The following is a 14,281-nucleotide window of genomic DNA, read 5'->3' as shown; positions in this document are numbered from 1 at the left end:
AACAGTTCGACTTCAGGTCCGGTCCATGATCCAAGGTTGTACAGTGACATGGCTATGTCCGGATGTGCCGTCTTGTCTCCATAGATATTTCTCTGCATAGTAAATGACTGTTCGAAGTAGCTGATAGCTTTCTTGTTATCACCGAGGTTACTCCAAGTTAATCCTAAGCTGTGTAGTGTCTTGGCAATATCCCGAGATGCCGTGATGTCTCCATAAATGGTTTTCTTCATCGATAGTGACTGTTGGTGGTAGATAATAGCTTTGTTGTGATCACCGAGTTGTCTCCAAGATAATCCAAGGTTGTCTAGTGTCCCGGCAATGTCCGGATGTGCCACGTTGTCGCCATAAATAATCTTCTGCATCATTAATGACTGTTCGATGTATCTGATACCTTTCATGTTATCACCGAGTTGACCCCAAGAAAATCCAATGTGGTTTAGTGACTTGGCAATGTCTGGATGTGCCGTGTTGTCTCCGTAGATAGATTTCTTCATCATTAATGACTGTTGGTAGTAGCTGATAGCTTTCTTGTAATCACCAAGGTCACCACAAGATGATCCAAGGTTGTCTAGTGCCATGGCAATGTCCGAATGTGCCGTGTTGTCTCCAAAGATAATTTTTCTCATCGATAATGACTGTTCAAAGTAGCTGATAGCTTTCTTGTTATCACCGAGTTGACCCCAAGATGATCCAAGGTTGTTTAGTGTCATGGCTATGTCCGGATGTGCCGTGTTGTCTTCATAGCCATAGATAGTTTTCTCCATTGTTAATGACTCTTCATAGTAGCTGATAGCTTTCTTGTGATCGCCAATTTTATCACAAGACAATCCTAGGTTGTGTAGTGATCGGGCAATATCTGGATGTGCCGCGTTGTCTCCATAGATACTTTTATGCACCCTAAGTAACTCTTCATAGATCCTTACTCCTGTTTTGATATCATCAAAGAAGGCCCAGAGGGTTCCCAGTTCTTGAAGTATTTCTGAACGTTCGATCATGTCGCTACCGGCGTCTTCTAATGCTGCTTCCAGATGGTGTTTGGCTCTACCATACAGACATAGGTTTCTAGATATTCGGCCTCTACATTTATGGGAGGTATCTAAGATTGTTGTTTGCAGTACACTTTTTTGCTTACCCTGCAAACTTTCCGGTATACATTTCTTCAAAGGGACTGCCCTGCAGTAGTATCTGAAAAAAACTTGTATGTCTGGAATTTCTAATATTGAACTGAGGGTTGTGTCAGATACCTCTTGTGCTTTCGACCGGTATTTTATCTGGATAAGAGGGGACACACTGTCTTGTTGCCCCCCGTTCTTCACATATGTTCTTAACCGGAGCTCTGCCGAGATGCTAGTTAATACCGTAAGGTGGGTGGCATTCTCGTCATGGATCTTTCCCATTTCTTTTACTTTACCTATCACACTCCACGTGCTAGCGAGGGTGACCTGACAACACAAAGCTAGCACTTCAATGGCTACGCCGGTAAAACGATAGATGCCTTTCTTGACATCTATTAGTTGTCCGGTTGGCTCGAGGGTTAAAAGCTGCTCCCTGTTATCCTGCAAGATTTGCATTGCAGACAGACGGGACTGGAAACGGGAGAGTAGATCGCCCGAAGTGATTGCCCTAATTTTTTGCATGTACTCGGTTACGAGTGCCTCTTTTCCTGTCAAGAATACAACTCGTCTGAGAACGTCGGACAGATGATACCCTTCTGCCACGGAAACGTCTAGCCGCTGAAACTTTGCCATTTCGGCAGGGGTCTGGATAAGGCTGACGGGCGGCTTGGTCTTGGTCTTGTCTCTTCCAAACGGAGTCTTACTAGCCCATGGCATGAAGCTGTCGAAGGCAAACCCACGCGGTGTGACAGAGTCAAAGAACCAGTCATTCTCTTGAAAATCGTTCAATGAGGGGATAGCCATTGATGGGATAATTGTCTCTCCGAGGTTGATGACTTTCAGGTGTAGGTAGTGTGTGAGGTTGATGAAGTATCGCCGTGTTTCGTCATTGTCCTTTCCGTCCTCAATCAGAATGGCGAACTCCAGGTCAGAGTAGGGTGTGACCAGTTCTGTTGCCTGTGAGCCTAACCCGATGAAAGCGTACTTACACGGAGGAGGACCAAGTGTGGCGATACATTCATCAACAAGGTCCTCGATGAGCATCTGTCTGTCCTTGGCGATGCTCTTAAATAAAGCCTTAACTGCTTCAGCTCGCTCAGCCTCGACTGTTATCATAACCGGGTCATCTTCGTCGTATTGGTACGGATTGTGTTGCTGATGAATGACGTCAAGTTGAGACTTAACACGCGTGCGCATCTCTTCTAACTGCATCTTTTGACGTTTAGCCAAAGAAGGAAAATGTTTTGTTTCTACATTTGCTGTGTAGTGGAGAAACCATTTCTCTATCTCCTGCAGTCTTCTTGTCGAACTGTGTTTATTTTCGTTTTGTTCTTGCCATGGCTGCGTTGTACAGAGCTGCTGCCTGTGTGAATTTCCTTCCTTCTTTTGTTCTTTTGCCAAGCTGGGCGTAGACGCCACCCAGTCTGCACAGACAGTCAGCCTCTTTACACCGATCGGGTTTTTAGGATCTGTAAGCACATTAGACACACATGTACATTAGCCCGCCAAAGAGGCAGCCAGGACTTAACTGTAACTGAAAAGTGAGAAGTTTAATCTATCAAATGATGGTTAGTTTCATTATCTCCCTGAAAAATTGGGATATAGTTTTTGGTGTATCAGTCTGTTTGTATGTGTTTCCAGGTGTTTATAGTCAGCATAATGAAAGAACCCTTAATGGATTACAGTGACGTTTGGTACGTGGGTACGTGTTTTTTGCCCCCCCCCCCCCAAGGTTGCTGTTGAACTGCAGCGGCGTATAGGCAAATCTTGTAAAAAGGATAACTGAAAAATTTACATAGTATTTGCTTTGTAGGTAGCTTAGATAGAGACGTACAGCATGAAGGGAAAATTATGCATTTGGCACTTAATTTGCATATTTCATGAGGAAAATCTATATTTGTAGTGTTTCCCATGATAGGACTCAAATATCTGTAATATACGTAGTTCGTGACTGATGGAACATTAACAGATTCTAATTATGCAGATGAGTCAATAATTTGCATAATTTATGTAAACTTGCCTTAGTTCTTCTAAGAGGTAAATGATAGTGCAATCAACATTGTGACCGGTGTAAGTTATCTAAAGGTGTACATAAACCAAGCGTAGATTATGTAAATGTGGAGGTTATTTCCATGATAGGACTAATCCTTGGAGATAGAGGTTGGGTCGAGGGAATAGTAGTGGCCTGGATCTCTTATCGGTCTTCTAACGTTGGCGAACGGCAAGGAATCCCGGTGACAACCCCACATACCCACCAACCTTGCCTCTGCTTGGATAATAGGTACGTAAACGTGACAATGGAATGACGCACCATGAATCAGTCTGAGAGCAGATGCAAAGTTCTGTTCTGCGACGTCAAGCTTCCCATCAGCCACTGCGCGGTCCCCTATAGTTAGGTACTCCTTGTAAGACCTGAAGGGGCGAGGATATTACATGTCTCTATAACGATTTTAGGGTTATACCACCATACTGGGCCATTGGTTCATAACTTAAAGTCTTTTTCCGTTCATACAGAACAATATACCCTTAAGATAATCGTTTTATTTACCTTGTGGTGGGATAGTTAAACTAATCGGAATCATCCTTTATTCACCATCATTTTACCTGACCATCATTCTATCTGACCCTTACCCGGAGTGCCTCATGACCTCAATAAAAAGCGGCCTGCAGGCCGATTTGAGTTTCTCATGAATAAATAAAGGATCAAACAAACAAAACCCCTTAAAAAAAAGGCAATTTTTTTGCAAGGGTAGTAAAATATGGTGAGCAAGATATATGCAACATATACAAGAAATCCGCGGCGAAATTAGGGTAAATACGAAGCCATTCTTATTCAGCATTTTGTTTCTATAATAGACAGCATATCTCGTCTATTACTTGTAATTGTATATAGTGCTAGCGACAATGCAAACATTAACGTTACCACTGCTGTACTTACATATCAGACCGTTGACCTTTTGAGTCACCGGTGACGTCAGTGTTGGGTGACGTCATGGGAAAGTCCCGTGGCCGCACGTGACCCTGTTGTTGTTGTTGATGTACTCTGTTCCTACGACTCTTCAGCAGCAACAATGATACAGAAATAGTGTCAAAATCTATCATTATTGGTTAACTACATGAGACTAACGGTTTCATTCAACACATGCTTAAGTCAGACCAAAATAGATTTTGCATTTTTGTGTGTTTCTAATTCACAAACCTTCTTGGTTTTACATTGGAACATGGGTTCATTGTACAGTGTGTTCATGATAGCATTAAGAAAATGTGTCTTGATAATCTGACATAAAGACGATATAACTAAACTAGGGGCCATTAAAACAGTGATCACACTGGACTTTGAAGTAGTTTGCAGATATATACGACATGTCCTTTATTTTGAGCAGCTTAACTCCTAATTATATTTCAGCCATACATACATACATGGTGAAATATATTGTATTCGTAATGTTTCTTTCTTTCTTTCTTTCTTTCTTTCTTTCTTTCTTTCTTTCTTTCTTTCTTTCTCCTGTCAAATCTTCAAAGTGATTCATCTCCGCCGTTCCTGGACCGAATGACCTGAAATTCGGCACAGGCGTAGAGTGGGCCAATACCTTGATCTCTTTTTCCCATTTTTTTCATATCTGCCTCTAAAATGATTTTATTGAGATTTTTTGGTCAATTTTAGACCAAAACTGTATATTTTGGCCCCTGTACCCAAGTATTACAACCAAATGAGCTGAAATTTGACAGAGATGTGCCTTGATAATGCCCCCATATAAATTCGATAACACCTTTGGTGTACAGTACAACAAAATGCTTATTTTTGCGATTTTTTGACCAATTTTTGACCAAAAAAGGACACTTTTGGCCCCTGTACCCTGGTATTACAACCAAATGAGCTGAAATTTGACAGAGATGTGCCTTGATAATGCCCTCATATAAATTCAATAACACTTTTGGTGTACAGTGCAACAAAATGCTTATTTTTGCGATTTTTTGACCAATTTTTGACCAAAAAAGGACACTTTTGGCTCCTGTACCTTGGTATTGCAACCGAATGAGCTGAAATATGACACAGATGTGCCTTGATAATCCCTTCATATAAATTCAATAACACTTTTGGTGTACAGTGCAACAAAATGCTTATTTTTGCGATTTTTGGCCAATTTTTGACCAAAAAAGAACACTTTTGGCTCCTGTACCCTGGTATTACAATTAAATGACCTGAAATTTGGTATAGATAGGCATTAGATACTTGGTAACAAGATTCAAGTAAAATTCTTGACATAAACAACTTTAAAATGATTAATTTTGGCATATTTCTGAGGGGAAATTTGTTTTCTTTTGGCCTCCTGACGTGACCTTCCGTGACCCCGCACAGAGCCACACCTGTGCGCGTCAGCCGGAGAGTTAATTGAATCAAAGACCTAGCCAATCAGCGAAGAGGAGGCCAAAGGCTAATTAATATTCATAAGCGGGGCCTCATGATCCCGTATATAGCAGTGTTCCCGCCAGGGGGAGCGAAGCCCGCCTAAGGCTCTCGCATTTTAGACTATTCAGAAGGCTTTATATTGTATCAGTTCTTAGGGGCATATCTATGATAATCGCAGCAATCACTTAACTTCTCTTCAGGAGTTTAGCGTAACACTATTTTAGGTCAAACCGTCAAAGGCAACTAAAAACAAACTTTAACGTTACTGAGTTCAACAGTACTTATAACTTGTTATCCGAAGTTGGAACGCTAGCAATGGTATTTTCGCTGCGCTGTTAGCTCCGTGCGACTGTTGTTGACGGTCTTATAACGGTATATTTTGCACCCCTGTACCCTGGTATGAGTAACATTTGGTATAGATAGGCATAAGATAGTAGGTAAAATGATCCAAGTAAAATTTTTGGCATAAAGTACTGTAAAAGGCTTAACTACAGCACTTTTTTTAGGGGAAATTGGTTTTCTTTTGTTCTCCATGCCATGACCTTTCGGACGTTCACCCCACAGAGCCGACATCTGCACCTGCGTCTAGCCGGCAGGAAGAGTTAATTCAATTAATGGTTCAGCCAATCAGCGAAGAGGAAAGCGAAGGCTAATTAATATTCATAAGCGGGACCACACAATACGTTAACTTGAAGACTCAGGCCGTACAGACTTCTCGCCAGGATTTTTTCAAAGCGTCGGACAGGGGTCCGGGGGCCGCCGAATGTCCCTGGCGGGGTCCAGGGGCAGGGCCACTGTGGGGGGGGAACCCAGGTGGGCGAAGCCCCCCCGGAAGCTCTTGCATTTTAGACTTGAGAAGGCTTATTTTATCAGTTTTTTTAGGGCCATATCTACGATAATCGTAGCAGTCACTTACTTCTCTTCAGCAGTTTGACTTTAAAATATTTCGGGTCAAAGCTTCAAAGACAACTAAAACCTCATAAACAACAAACTTTACTTAGCTCAACAGTATACAAAAATATTGTACGGGTTGCCATCCTTAGTTGAAGCGCTTATTTATAAGAAGTTTATTTGCAAGTATTTATACCGCTAGTATCTTCGCTGCGCCGTTAGCCGCCGTGCGACTTTTGTTGACGGTCTGATATCCCTACGTCGCCGCCTCGCTGATATTCCCACGGACATGTTTCAAGAAAAATACCCAGCAAAAACGCTGTTCTGCGTCAAATTCTATTCTATAAAACATGTGGGACTCAGTGTTACAGTCTAAATATTTTGTAGAAGCACCGCTGTAGGAAAGAAGGTCCAAGCAATGTAAAACATCACGTAGCATGAAGTTCGCTGTCAACTGGCACACAGCACATGACTGTTTGAAACTCTAAGTCTAATCAACAGCCGTGTTTGATTGATAGCCGGCGGTCCTTTGATGAAGTCGGCGAAAGGTGCGTTAGTTAGAAAATCTGCGTTTAGTTTTGATACGTAACTATAAGTTAGACAGTGGCGAGAATGATTATTTTCTCATCAATATTTCTCTTCAGAATTATTTGAACTTAATTGTACATCTAAACAATTGGCTTACCTGTGCAATGTTTATATGATTAATGATCAGTGTACTGAAATCGTGTGTAACGTATGGCTCATAGTCAATAGATCAGCATTTTCTCTATAGTGACCACCTGTCTGTAGTGGCCACATTTCTATCACTGGACTGGAACTTGCGAAAACTGCTGTATTTTCTCCAGAGCAAATGTATGTGTTCCTAGTGCTGTTGTTGTTTGACATAAACTTTGAACATTTAAATTGTAAGTAACTTTAAACTGCCAGAGTTTCAGCCCAATAAAACACTCTCAGCGCCAGGGTATGAACAGACTGACAAGACAGACGAAAATAAATCCTCGAACAAGGTTCAATCGTATCTTCCGGGTCTGGCAGGAAGTTGTTAAACTAAAATAAGAATAGGCTCGATGGCTGATTGCATACAAAGTAAAGCAGTTTAACAGTTTTACAGCTTGAAGAAAAATAACGATCCTACAGTGCCTGCACCTGCTTGATAATTATTAAATCGTATGCCCTACTTGAATAAAAAATGTTCACTGCAATAATAAATGTACCCACATTACAAGGAGCTTATGCTTTTTTAAACTTACACCTAGTTATCGTACTGAAAATTGTTAATGACATTACATGAAGTCATTCAAAATTTTCAGTCATGATGAAAATTTTCTGAATGGAAGGTGTGATTATTGTCATTTTCTGAAAAATAGAAGCAAGCTCTGTTTTTACCTGGAATCAATTCACAATACCAGTCCACTTTGGGGGATAATGTACTGTTAAGAGGATGTTCCATTTTTGCGCAGGGGTGATTTGGAACAGTCCAATGTTGTGTGGGAAGGGGTATGGCTGAAATATGCTGTGTTTGCTCTTAAGCAAATGTCGGCCTTTCTAGTATTTACACATTGTTTTTATCAGATAAATATGCAGCATAAAATGGGAATGATTACCTTATCTCTACTCTTCTTTGTTCCTTGTCTGATTTTTGCTGTGTACTGTAAGCGGTGAATGAATGCCACCGTGCCCTGTACCTTCTCACACCGAGCCAGTGCAGTGTTGTACAGAGTAGTGGCCTTAGTCAAACATGGCGCGTCTCTTGTTTCAGTTCCTCTTTTCAGATACACGTCACCGATACTCTTCATCGCTTCCACCTCTAACATATTGTCAGCGTTCACGATCCCTTCTATTACAAACTTGGTATATCCAATCAGTAAAGACTTCTTGTTGCCACCAACAATAGATATTCTGTCCAGGTATAGGAAATTATCTGCTACTTTAGCGAGCGAAGACATTATGGTAGCGTTAGTAAGGGGCTCGTAACTACTTGTAATCGATGATCCCTTCCCTAACCTTAAATTTTCTGCATAGTGATAACGATATTCTAGACTGTCTCCCACACCTTTATCGTCACACCGAATCAGTGCGGTCCTGTACAGTACCATGGCTCTGCCAAACATCTCCGGGTTCCTGTCGAATCTTCTCTTTTCTAAGTTCACGTCGCCCAGAGTTTTGAGCACCTCCACTTCCGCACACCTGTCCATGTCCGCCATGGCGTCCAGCAGAGCACGGAGATAGTCTGTCTCGGTACGCACCAGTCCCAGTGTCTTACTCTTGGCGTCCGCCGCGCAAAGTTTCTGACAGACTGGCAACATCTTCATTTCCGTACTGGATTGCTACAATGAATACCTTACTTAGACTGTTTAACCAGGAAGCACTCAATCGCACATTCACACATCGCACCTGCCGCGAAGATGCGCCCGCGGACCTATTACAACACACACGCCACGCCCTCTGCCATAACATGCCATGATCCTGTGACGTTACTTCCGGGTTTTGCTAAGGTATGTTGGCCAGCTCCATTCAGAGAGAGGGGGGTGGGGTGGGGTGGATCGGGGTTTAGGCACTATTCACAATTCCATATGTTGAACCACTTGAACGAATTAAATTGATCGATAAAATTGCTTCTTTCATGGTGATATTAAAATATTAATAGCTAGATATTAAATATTTTGACGTTTTGTGTACGCCAAAGGTAATAAACAAAGAAACAAGTTTGGTAATACGACTTCCTATGTTCATTGGTATGGTCCCAAACAATAAACGTATATTATATATCATACATCAGCATGACTTTCAGGAAAAGTCAGGATCTTGTCTCCACGTCGTCTCAGTTCGTCAGCATGTCTGTTGCCTCTTTATTTTGGGTAGAATATGTAGTAAAATTTTAATTTTGGACCCGAAAGCTATCGTTTTTTAACACTTATTTTATGGAAGCTGCTTGGAAAAATGGAATTTTCCCAGGATAACGGTCTACTTGGTAGAAAAGCTAAATTCATCATGTTTGTGTAAAATGAAAATTAAAAAAATTCCATGTGATAACTTGTTTTCAATCTCCGATGGCGTAATTTCATCGAAATCGCATGAAAAACGCTGCTATTCGGGTCTTCAGGCGAAAAAAACGCATCACCGTTGCAGCGGACAAATACAAAAATTGTTTCGCTGGTAGACCAACTACTCCTCGCACAAAAATGATAAAACCCACAGGCTTTTAAAAAAATACGACAAATCTATGCTCAGCTATAAGCATCACCAAGCAATAGGGAGCAAAAGTAAGGGTGAAAACAGCGCACTTCCGGCCTATTACACCACCCTTCCGCCAACTCCGGTTTAGATTTGAACTCCGACCCGGAACCTTATAGCATTTTCTCATTAATTATGCAAATTAATTCAGTTTTTTACAATATCAGTTACAAATGTTACATGTTTGAATAGTCCTGCAATTGTTTAATATAGTGGGTTTAAACTTTCGCCCTTAATCATGCAAATTGGACTTCGATTTGCATAATTGATATTCAACTATATGAAACACAACTCAAACTATCTGCATACCAAAAATCATGACCCTCTGTCAACTCCTTGTTAAGTCGTTAAATTATTCCCTTTCGAAATCTGGCACAACATAAACCGGTAACTTCAGTTCCAAAACTTAAAAGGCCCTGTGGGGCCCAAACCTACACTACTTACCTCCGGCCTCAAGAGGTATGTGCAAAATTTTATGTGCCACTCATAGCAATGCAATGACCCCTTCTACAGTTCTTTGAAAAATAAACATATGACACTTGTTTGTTTTCCTGACCTGTATTGTACATACCTCACCCCCCCCCCCGTACTGCTACCTTGATGTGGTAACTGACTGAGGCCCAACTGAGGTGTTGACCGTCTCCCGAGACGAAAACAATCAGAAGCCATGAGAAGGCAGCTACTGTCTCCCAAATCAGGTATTATCATATAATGCAGGAGATCTGTAAAATTTCTTGATTTATTATGCAAATTAGCTACGGATTAACATAACTTTATTATAGAAAGTATTATCCAAACTATCAACACACTAACCTACAGGACAATCCGTCCAACCTTTGTTTAGTTGTTCCCTTCGAAAGTCTGCCCCGCTGCATTACCGACGGAAGATGCCAGGAGGCCCATTATCGAAATTGACCTTCATGTTCTAACCCCAACTACCAGGAATCAAGCAAAACGATTTCAGAACGTCTCGAGTTATCTTGTACGCAAACACAGACACAAACACACTCGCGATCGCCTCGCTGCAGTGCCGACGGAAAGTGCAAGGTGAACCATTTTCGAACAGGACCCTTGTTTCTGCGACCGCTTCTCAAATACCACATTTTATGAATGTCTTTCCACAGCTACTCTAGTTGTATGCTGTTGACCTACTTATACAGACACAACCTCATGTCTCGACTCTGGCGAATGTAACAATGGCAAACAGTATAATAAGCGACTACTCTTAGACTAGTAGAAATTCTCATGCTATGAAGCATCTTATTGGGCTTGACTTCTTTTTCTGAAATAACATTACGTAAACCACTCAACCAAGACTCATCAAGCCGTGAGTGTTATTTCATAATTTGCCCTTCATACTGTTCACTGGTCAAAAGAATATTCAAAATTTCGAATCAATGCAGTCACTACTTCCTAGGCAATGTCTTTTTAAAAACCAGTAGATAAGTGGTGAGAAAAGCAAGGGTTAATTGTGATCAGACATGTGTGGGTCGAGTTCAACATGCCATAAATTCCCTGAAGACATTGTCAGATTGTTTGATAATGAAGCAGTGTAAGTTGACCAGCTTACCTCAGGTCGCAGCTCAATAGTTCATGTTTTCTTTTTTTCTCTCTCTTACCTACAGTTGCTGGGCGTCACTTGCAAAGTAATGATCGCAAAAAATCGAATTTTGGTACACATTCATAAAAGACTTTATACTTGACATTTCTGCTTCAAAATCTGAGTTGTGCTCATTATTTTGGTGCAGCCAAGGACTTATTGATCACCATCGCATCTTGCCTCCCCATACGTAAGTCCTTGCCAACACCCGGTGATGTAATGTATATAATATAAACGAAAGATCTATACAAGGGGAATTCTGGTGAGTCAATTACAAAACAAACAGCCGTGTGTAAACAAACAGTGAGGTCACGGATTAGCGCAAAGTCTTGTCAAGTGGGTGCATTACCACGGAATAAAATGTAAATCATAAGAACACGTTGCGATTGACTGCCCTAATCCTCTGTCACTGAGACTGTTGGTTCATAAAGTACAGTGGGGGGTCAAGCAGTGCTGTAGAAATGGTACGATCAACGCTAGACGACACGAGTGGGTGTGATGACGTCATATCCGGAGGGGTAAACCAAGCCCTGACGAGGCAAACCAGTTTTGGACTCGTCTGACTCACATTTACAAAGTGCCTCGCTATTGATACTCGTGTTACAACTAAAGGTACGTGTATCGTTCATTTTACTTTTTAATAGTCGTTTCGATACATGTACTGCCAAGAATACAACCAAATTATCAATGAATATAACCTGAGTTTTAATTCATTAGCGCCGAATGGAGCACGACAATTACATTCCGACAGTGTCACTTCCCTTGCAAAACAAGGTGGCTGCTTAGAATAAACGTAGTTATTTTTCTAACAGCAAATAATGTACATGAAGTGCACAAAGTGCAGAGGCACCTTAGAGTATGTTATCATACTGTATTCGTACTTTTTAATTATTAAAGTTGCTTCATTACTTCAGGACAGAAAAGGTGGGGTTATTTCCATAAAGTAGGCTTTCCTTTGGAGTGTGAAGCGGTTGACTCTTTTTGAATGGTTATTAAGATGTGCCTTGACTATTTCAGTGGGTGAAAGCGTTGTAAGATTGAATTTGGGGATAGTATTTTAATGAAGACTTGTTTCAGTGTGTTTTAACATGCTAACTCATTGAGAGGTCTAGCAAGGGTATCTGGCGCTAGAGTTCAGCTCAGTTCTATAACATGTGACATAAAAAAAATCGCAATGGCTCACCGGGAGTTTTTATGCGTAGGCGGCGGAAGCCAACATACTCCTGTGTTTTAAAAATTGCTTGTGAAATGCTCACAGGATGGTTAGTGGTTCAAGAAAATGAAATTTCCTTAGTTGCGTAAAACTTGTAACTTGACTGAAAACATCTCAGTACGATTTGTAAATTAATTGTTTACTATGAGCTCATTGGTGGGACCTAGGACAAATTGGCATCGGATTGTGACGTCACAGAAATGATTCATAGCCGCACTGGTTTAGCCCGTTCTGTGTCACCAAGATACGTTGCCGATTGGTGGCAACAAAGAGATGAATAAAACGAGGAATATGCAAGCCACTACGGCCATGCTTTAATTGCAGCATTATTTCCTTTGCCAGAATGGCTAGGTTATGTCTTAGGCTTGTGCGTCTGTTTGTTCTTTCGTCTGTATAATAGATACACTATTTTTATCGTTTAGAAGACCAGAAGATGTCTACGGCAAAGGAGATAGAAAACGAAAGTGCATTTGTCGGTAAGAACAATGTCTTTTTAATTCAACCCGCATCCCAATGGATCAAATAATGATACCCCCTTACAGTTTCTGTTAACTTTACGAACGAAGATTGTTTGTACATAAAAAAGACGCTTTACACATTTACATTCATCTGAGATGGTAAATTTCATTATATGAAATCTAAACTGAAGACTTAAATTGAAATTGAGTTCCTCAGTTCCTTTAACTGCCTGGCACAGTCACTCTGGACACATGGCTTTTTGTATGTGTGACGTCAGCAATTGGTCAAAGGTTGTTGATATTGAAAAGTCGTGTAAATAAAACTGTTAAATTTCAGCACCTTCAGACGTTTCCAAGCGAAACTCCAGATACCTAGACCTCTCTGCTGCACTTGCGTCCATTCAACTTACTGGGAAGGAGCGGACAACTTCATTGGAATCTGGATACGCAACTGGTAAACACAATGTACTTATATAAGTTATGATACACTCCTTTTTCAAGCAAATTATTAACCGCTCATTAACCACCAATGCATATATGTACATACGTTGCGTTTAGGAACGCAATTATAAGCAGCGACACCTGTGCTGTAGTGTGTATAACCAATCAGAATGGGTAACAACAAATAGATAGATAGGTACATATTCATGAATCCCTTCTTCTTCTGCACCAGAAAGCTCCAGTCGCCCCACCAGTGGCTTTGATTTTGACGGAGCGCCCCAGCCCTCTTCCGGCCCGACATCGAGCTCCGGTAACTCTGCTCAACCCACCATCACTTACTTCACTGTGCAGATAACGGGAACAGCAACCAACGTGCAAATCGGGTCTAACAACATCATGGACATAACCAAAGCTGAGAGTGACAAGAGGATGGTGCCACTTTCAGAGGGTAATAACGTTAGAAATATAATATGTCAGTCTATTATTAAGCAAAGCCATATCTACACAATTTTAGGGGCAATTTATTATCTTTAAGGAAAAATCCATGCCGTTAGTGCTGTAATTATTTTATTCACTTTGTTTGATGCAACATTTCCCACGGAGATAACAAGACATATAACACATCTTCAAATTCTGGACTTTACGTTATAGACGTTAAAGACACATGGCCAAAGCAATAAAAATACATGACCACAGCAATAAAGATACATGACCACAGCAATAAAGATACATGAACACAGCAATAAAGATACATGATCACAGCAATAAAGATACATGACCACAGCAATAAAGATATATGACCACAGCAACGGGTCGTAAAATCCAGATAATCTGTGTCGTTCCCCGTCTCTGCTTGATCGGATGCGGGCTCTCGAATCCAAACTGAATTCCAATCATTGCATCATCATCATGATT

At 41.0% G+C, this 14,281-nt stretch overlaps 1 protein-coding gene and 1 long non-coding RNA gene across 2 annotated transcripts in view; one reads left to right on the top strand and one right to left on the bottom strand.

The window, feature by feature from the left end:
* LOC118407045 overlaps positions 1–8,852 on the bottom strand; it is a 9,520-nt gene extending 668 nt beyond the window's left edge. The window contains exons 1-4 of the mRNA XM_035807462.1: positions 8,025–8,852; positions 4,054–4,172; positions 3,427–3,527; positions 4–2,584 (exon numbers count right to left, since the gene is read on the bottom strand). Coding sequence (XP_035663355.1) covers positions 4–2,584; positions 3,427–3,527; positions 4,054–4,172; positions 8,025–8,732 — 3,509 coding nt within the window. The 5' untranslated portion in view covers positions 8,733–8,852. The remainder of the gene's footprint in view (positions 1–3; positions 2,585–3,426; positions 3,528–4,053; positions 4,173–8,024) is intronic.
* Positions 8,853–11,561: 2,709 nt separating this feature from the next.
* LOC118406622 lies at positions 11,562–13,294 on the top strand. The gene is made up of 3 exons (XR_004830059.1): positions 11,562–11,866; positions 12,890–12,943; positions 13,263–13,294. It is a non-coding gene; the product is annotated as an uncharacterized LOC118406622 (long non-coding RNA).
* Positions 13,295–14,281: the final 987 nt, after the last annotated feature.

The sequence above is a fragment of the Branchiostoma floridae genome, chromosome 19 (genome assembly GCF_000003815.2).
Source record: "Branchiostoma floridae strain S238N-H82 chromosome 19, Bfl_VNyyK, whole genome shotgun sequence".
In the NCBI taxonomy this organism is placed as follows: Eukaryota; Metazoa; Chordata; class Leptocardii; order Amphioxiformes; family Branchiostomatidae; genus Branchiostoma; species Branchiostoma floridae.
This window is presented reverse-complemented; position numbering and strand designations above follow the sequence as displayed.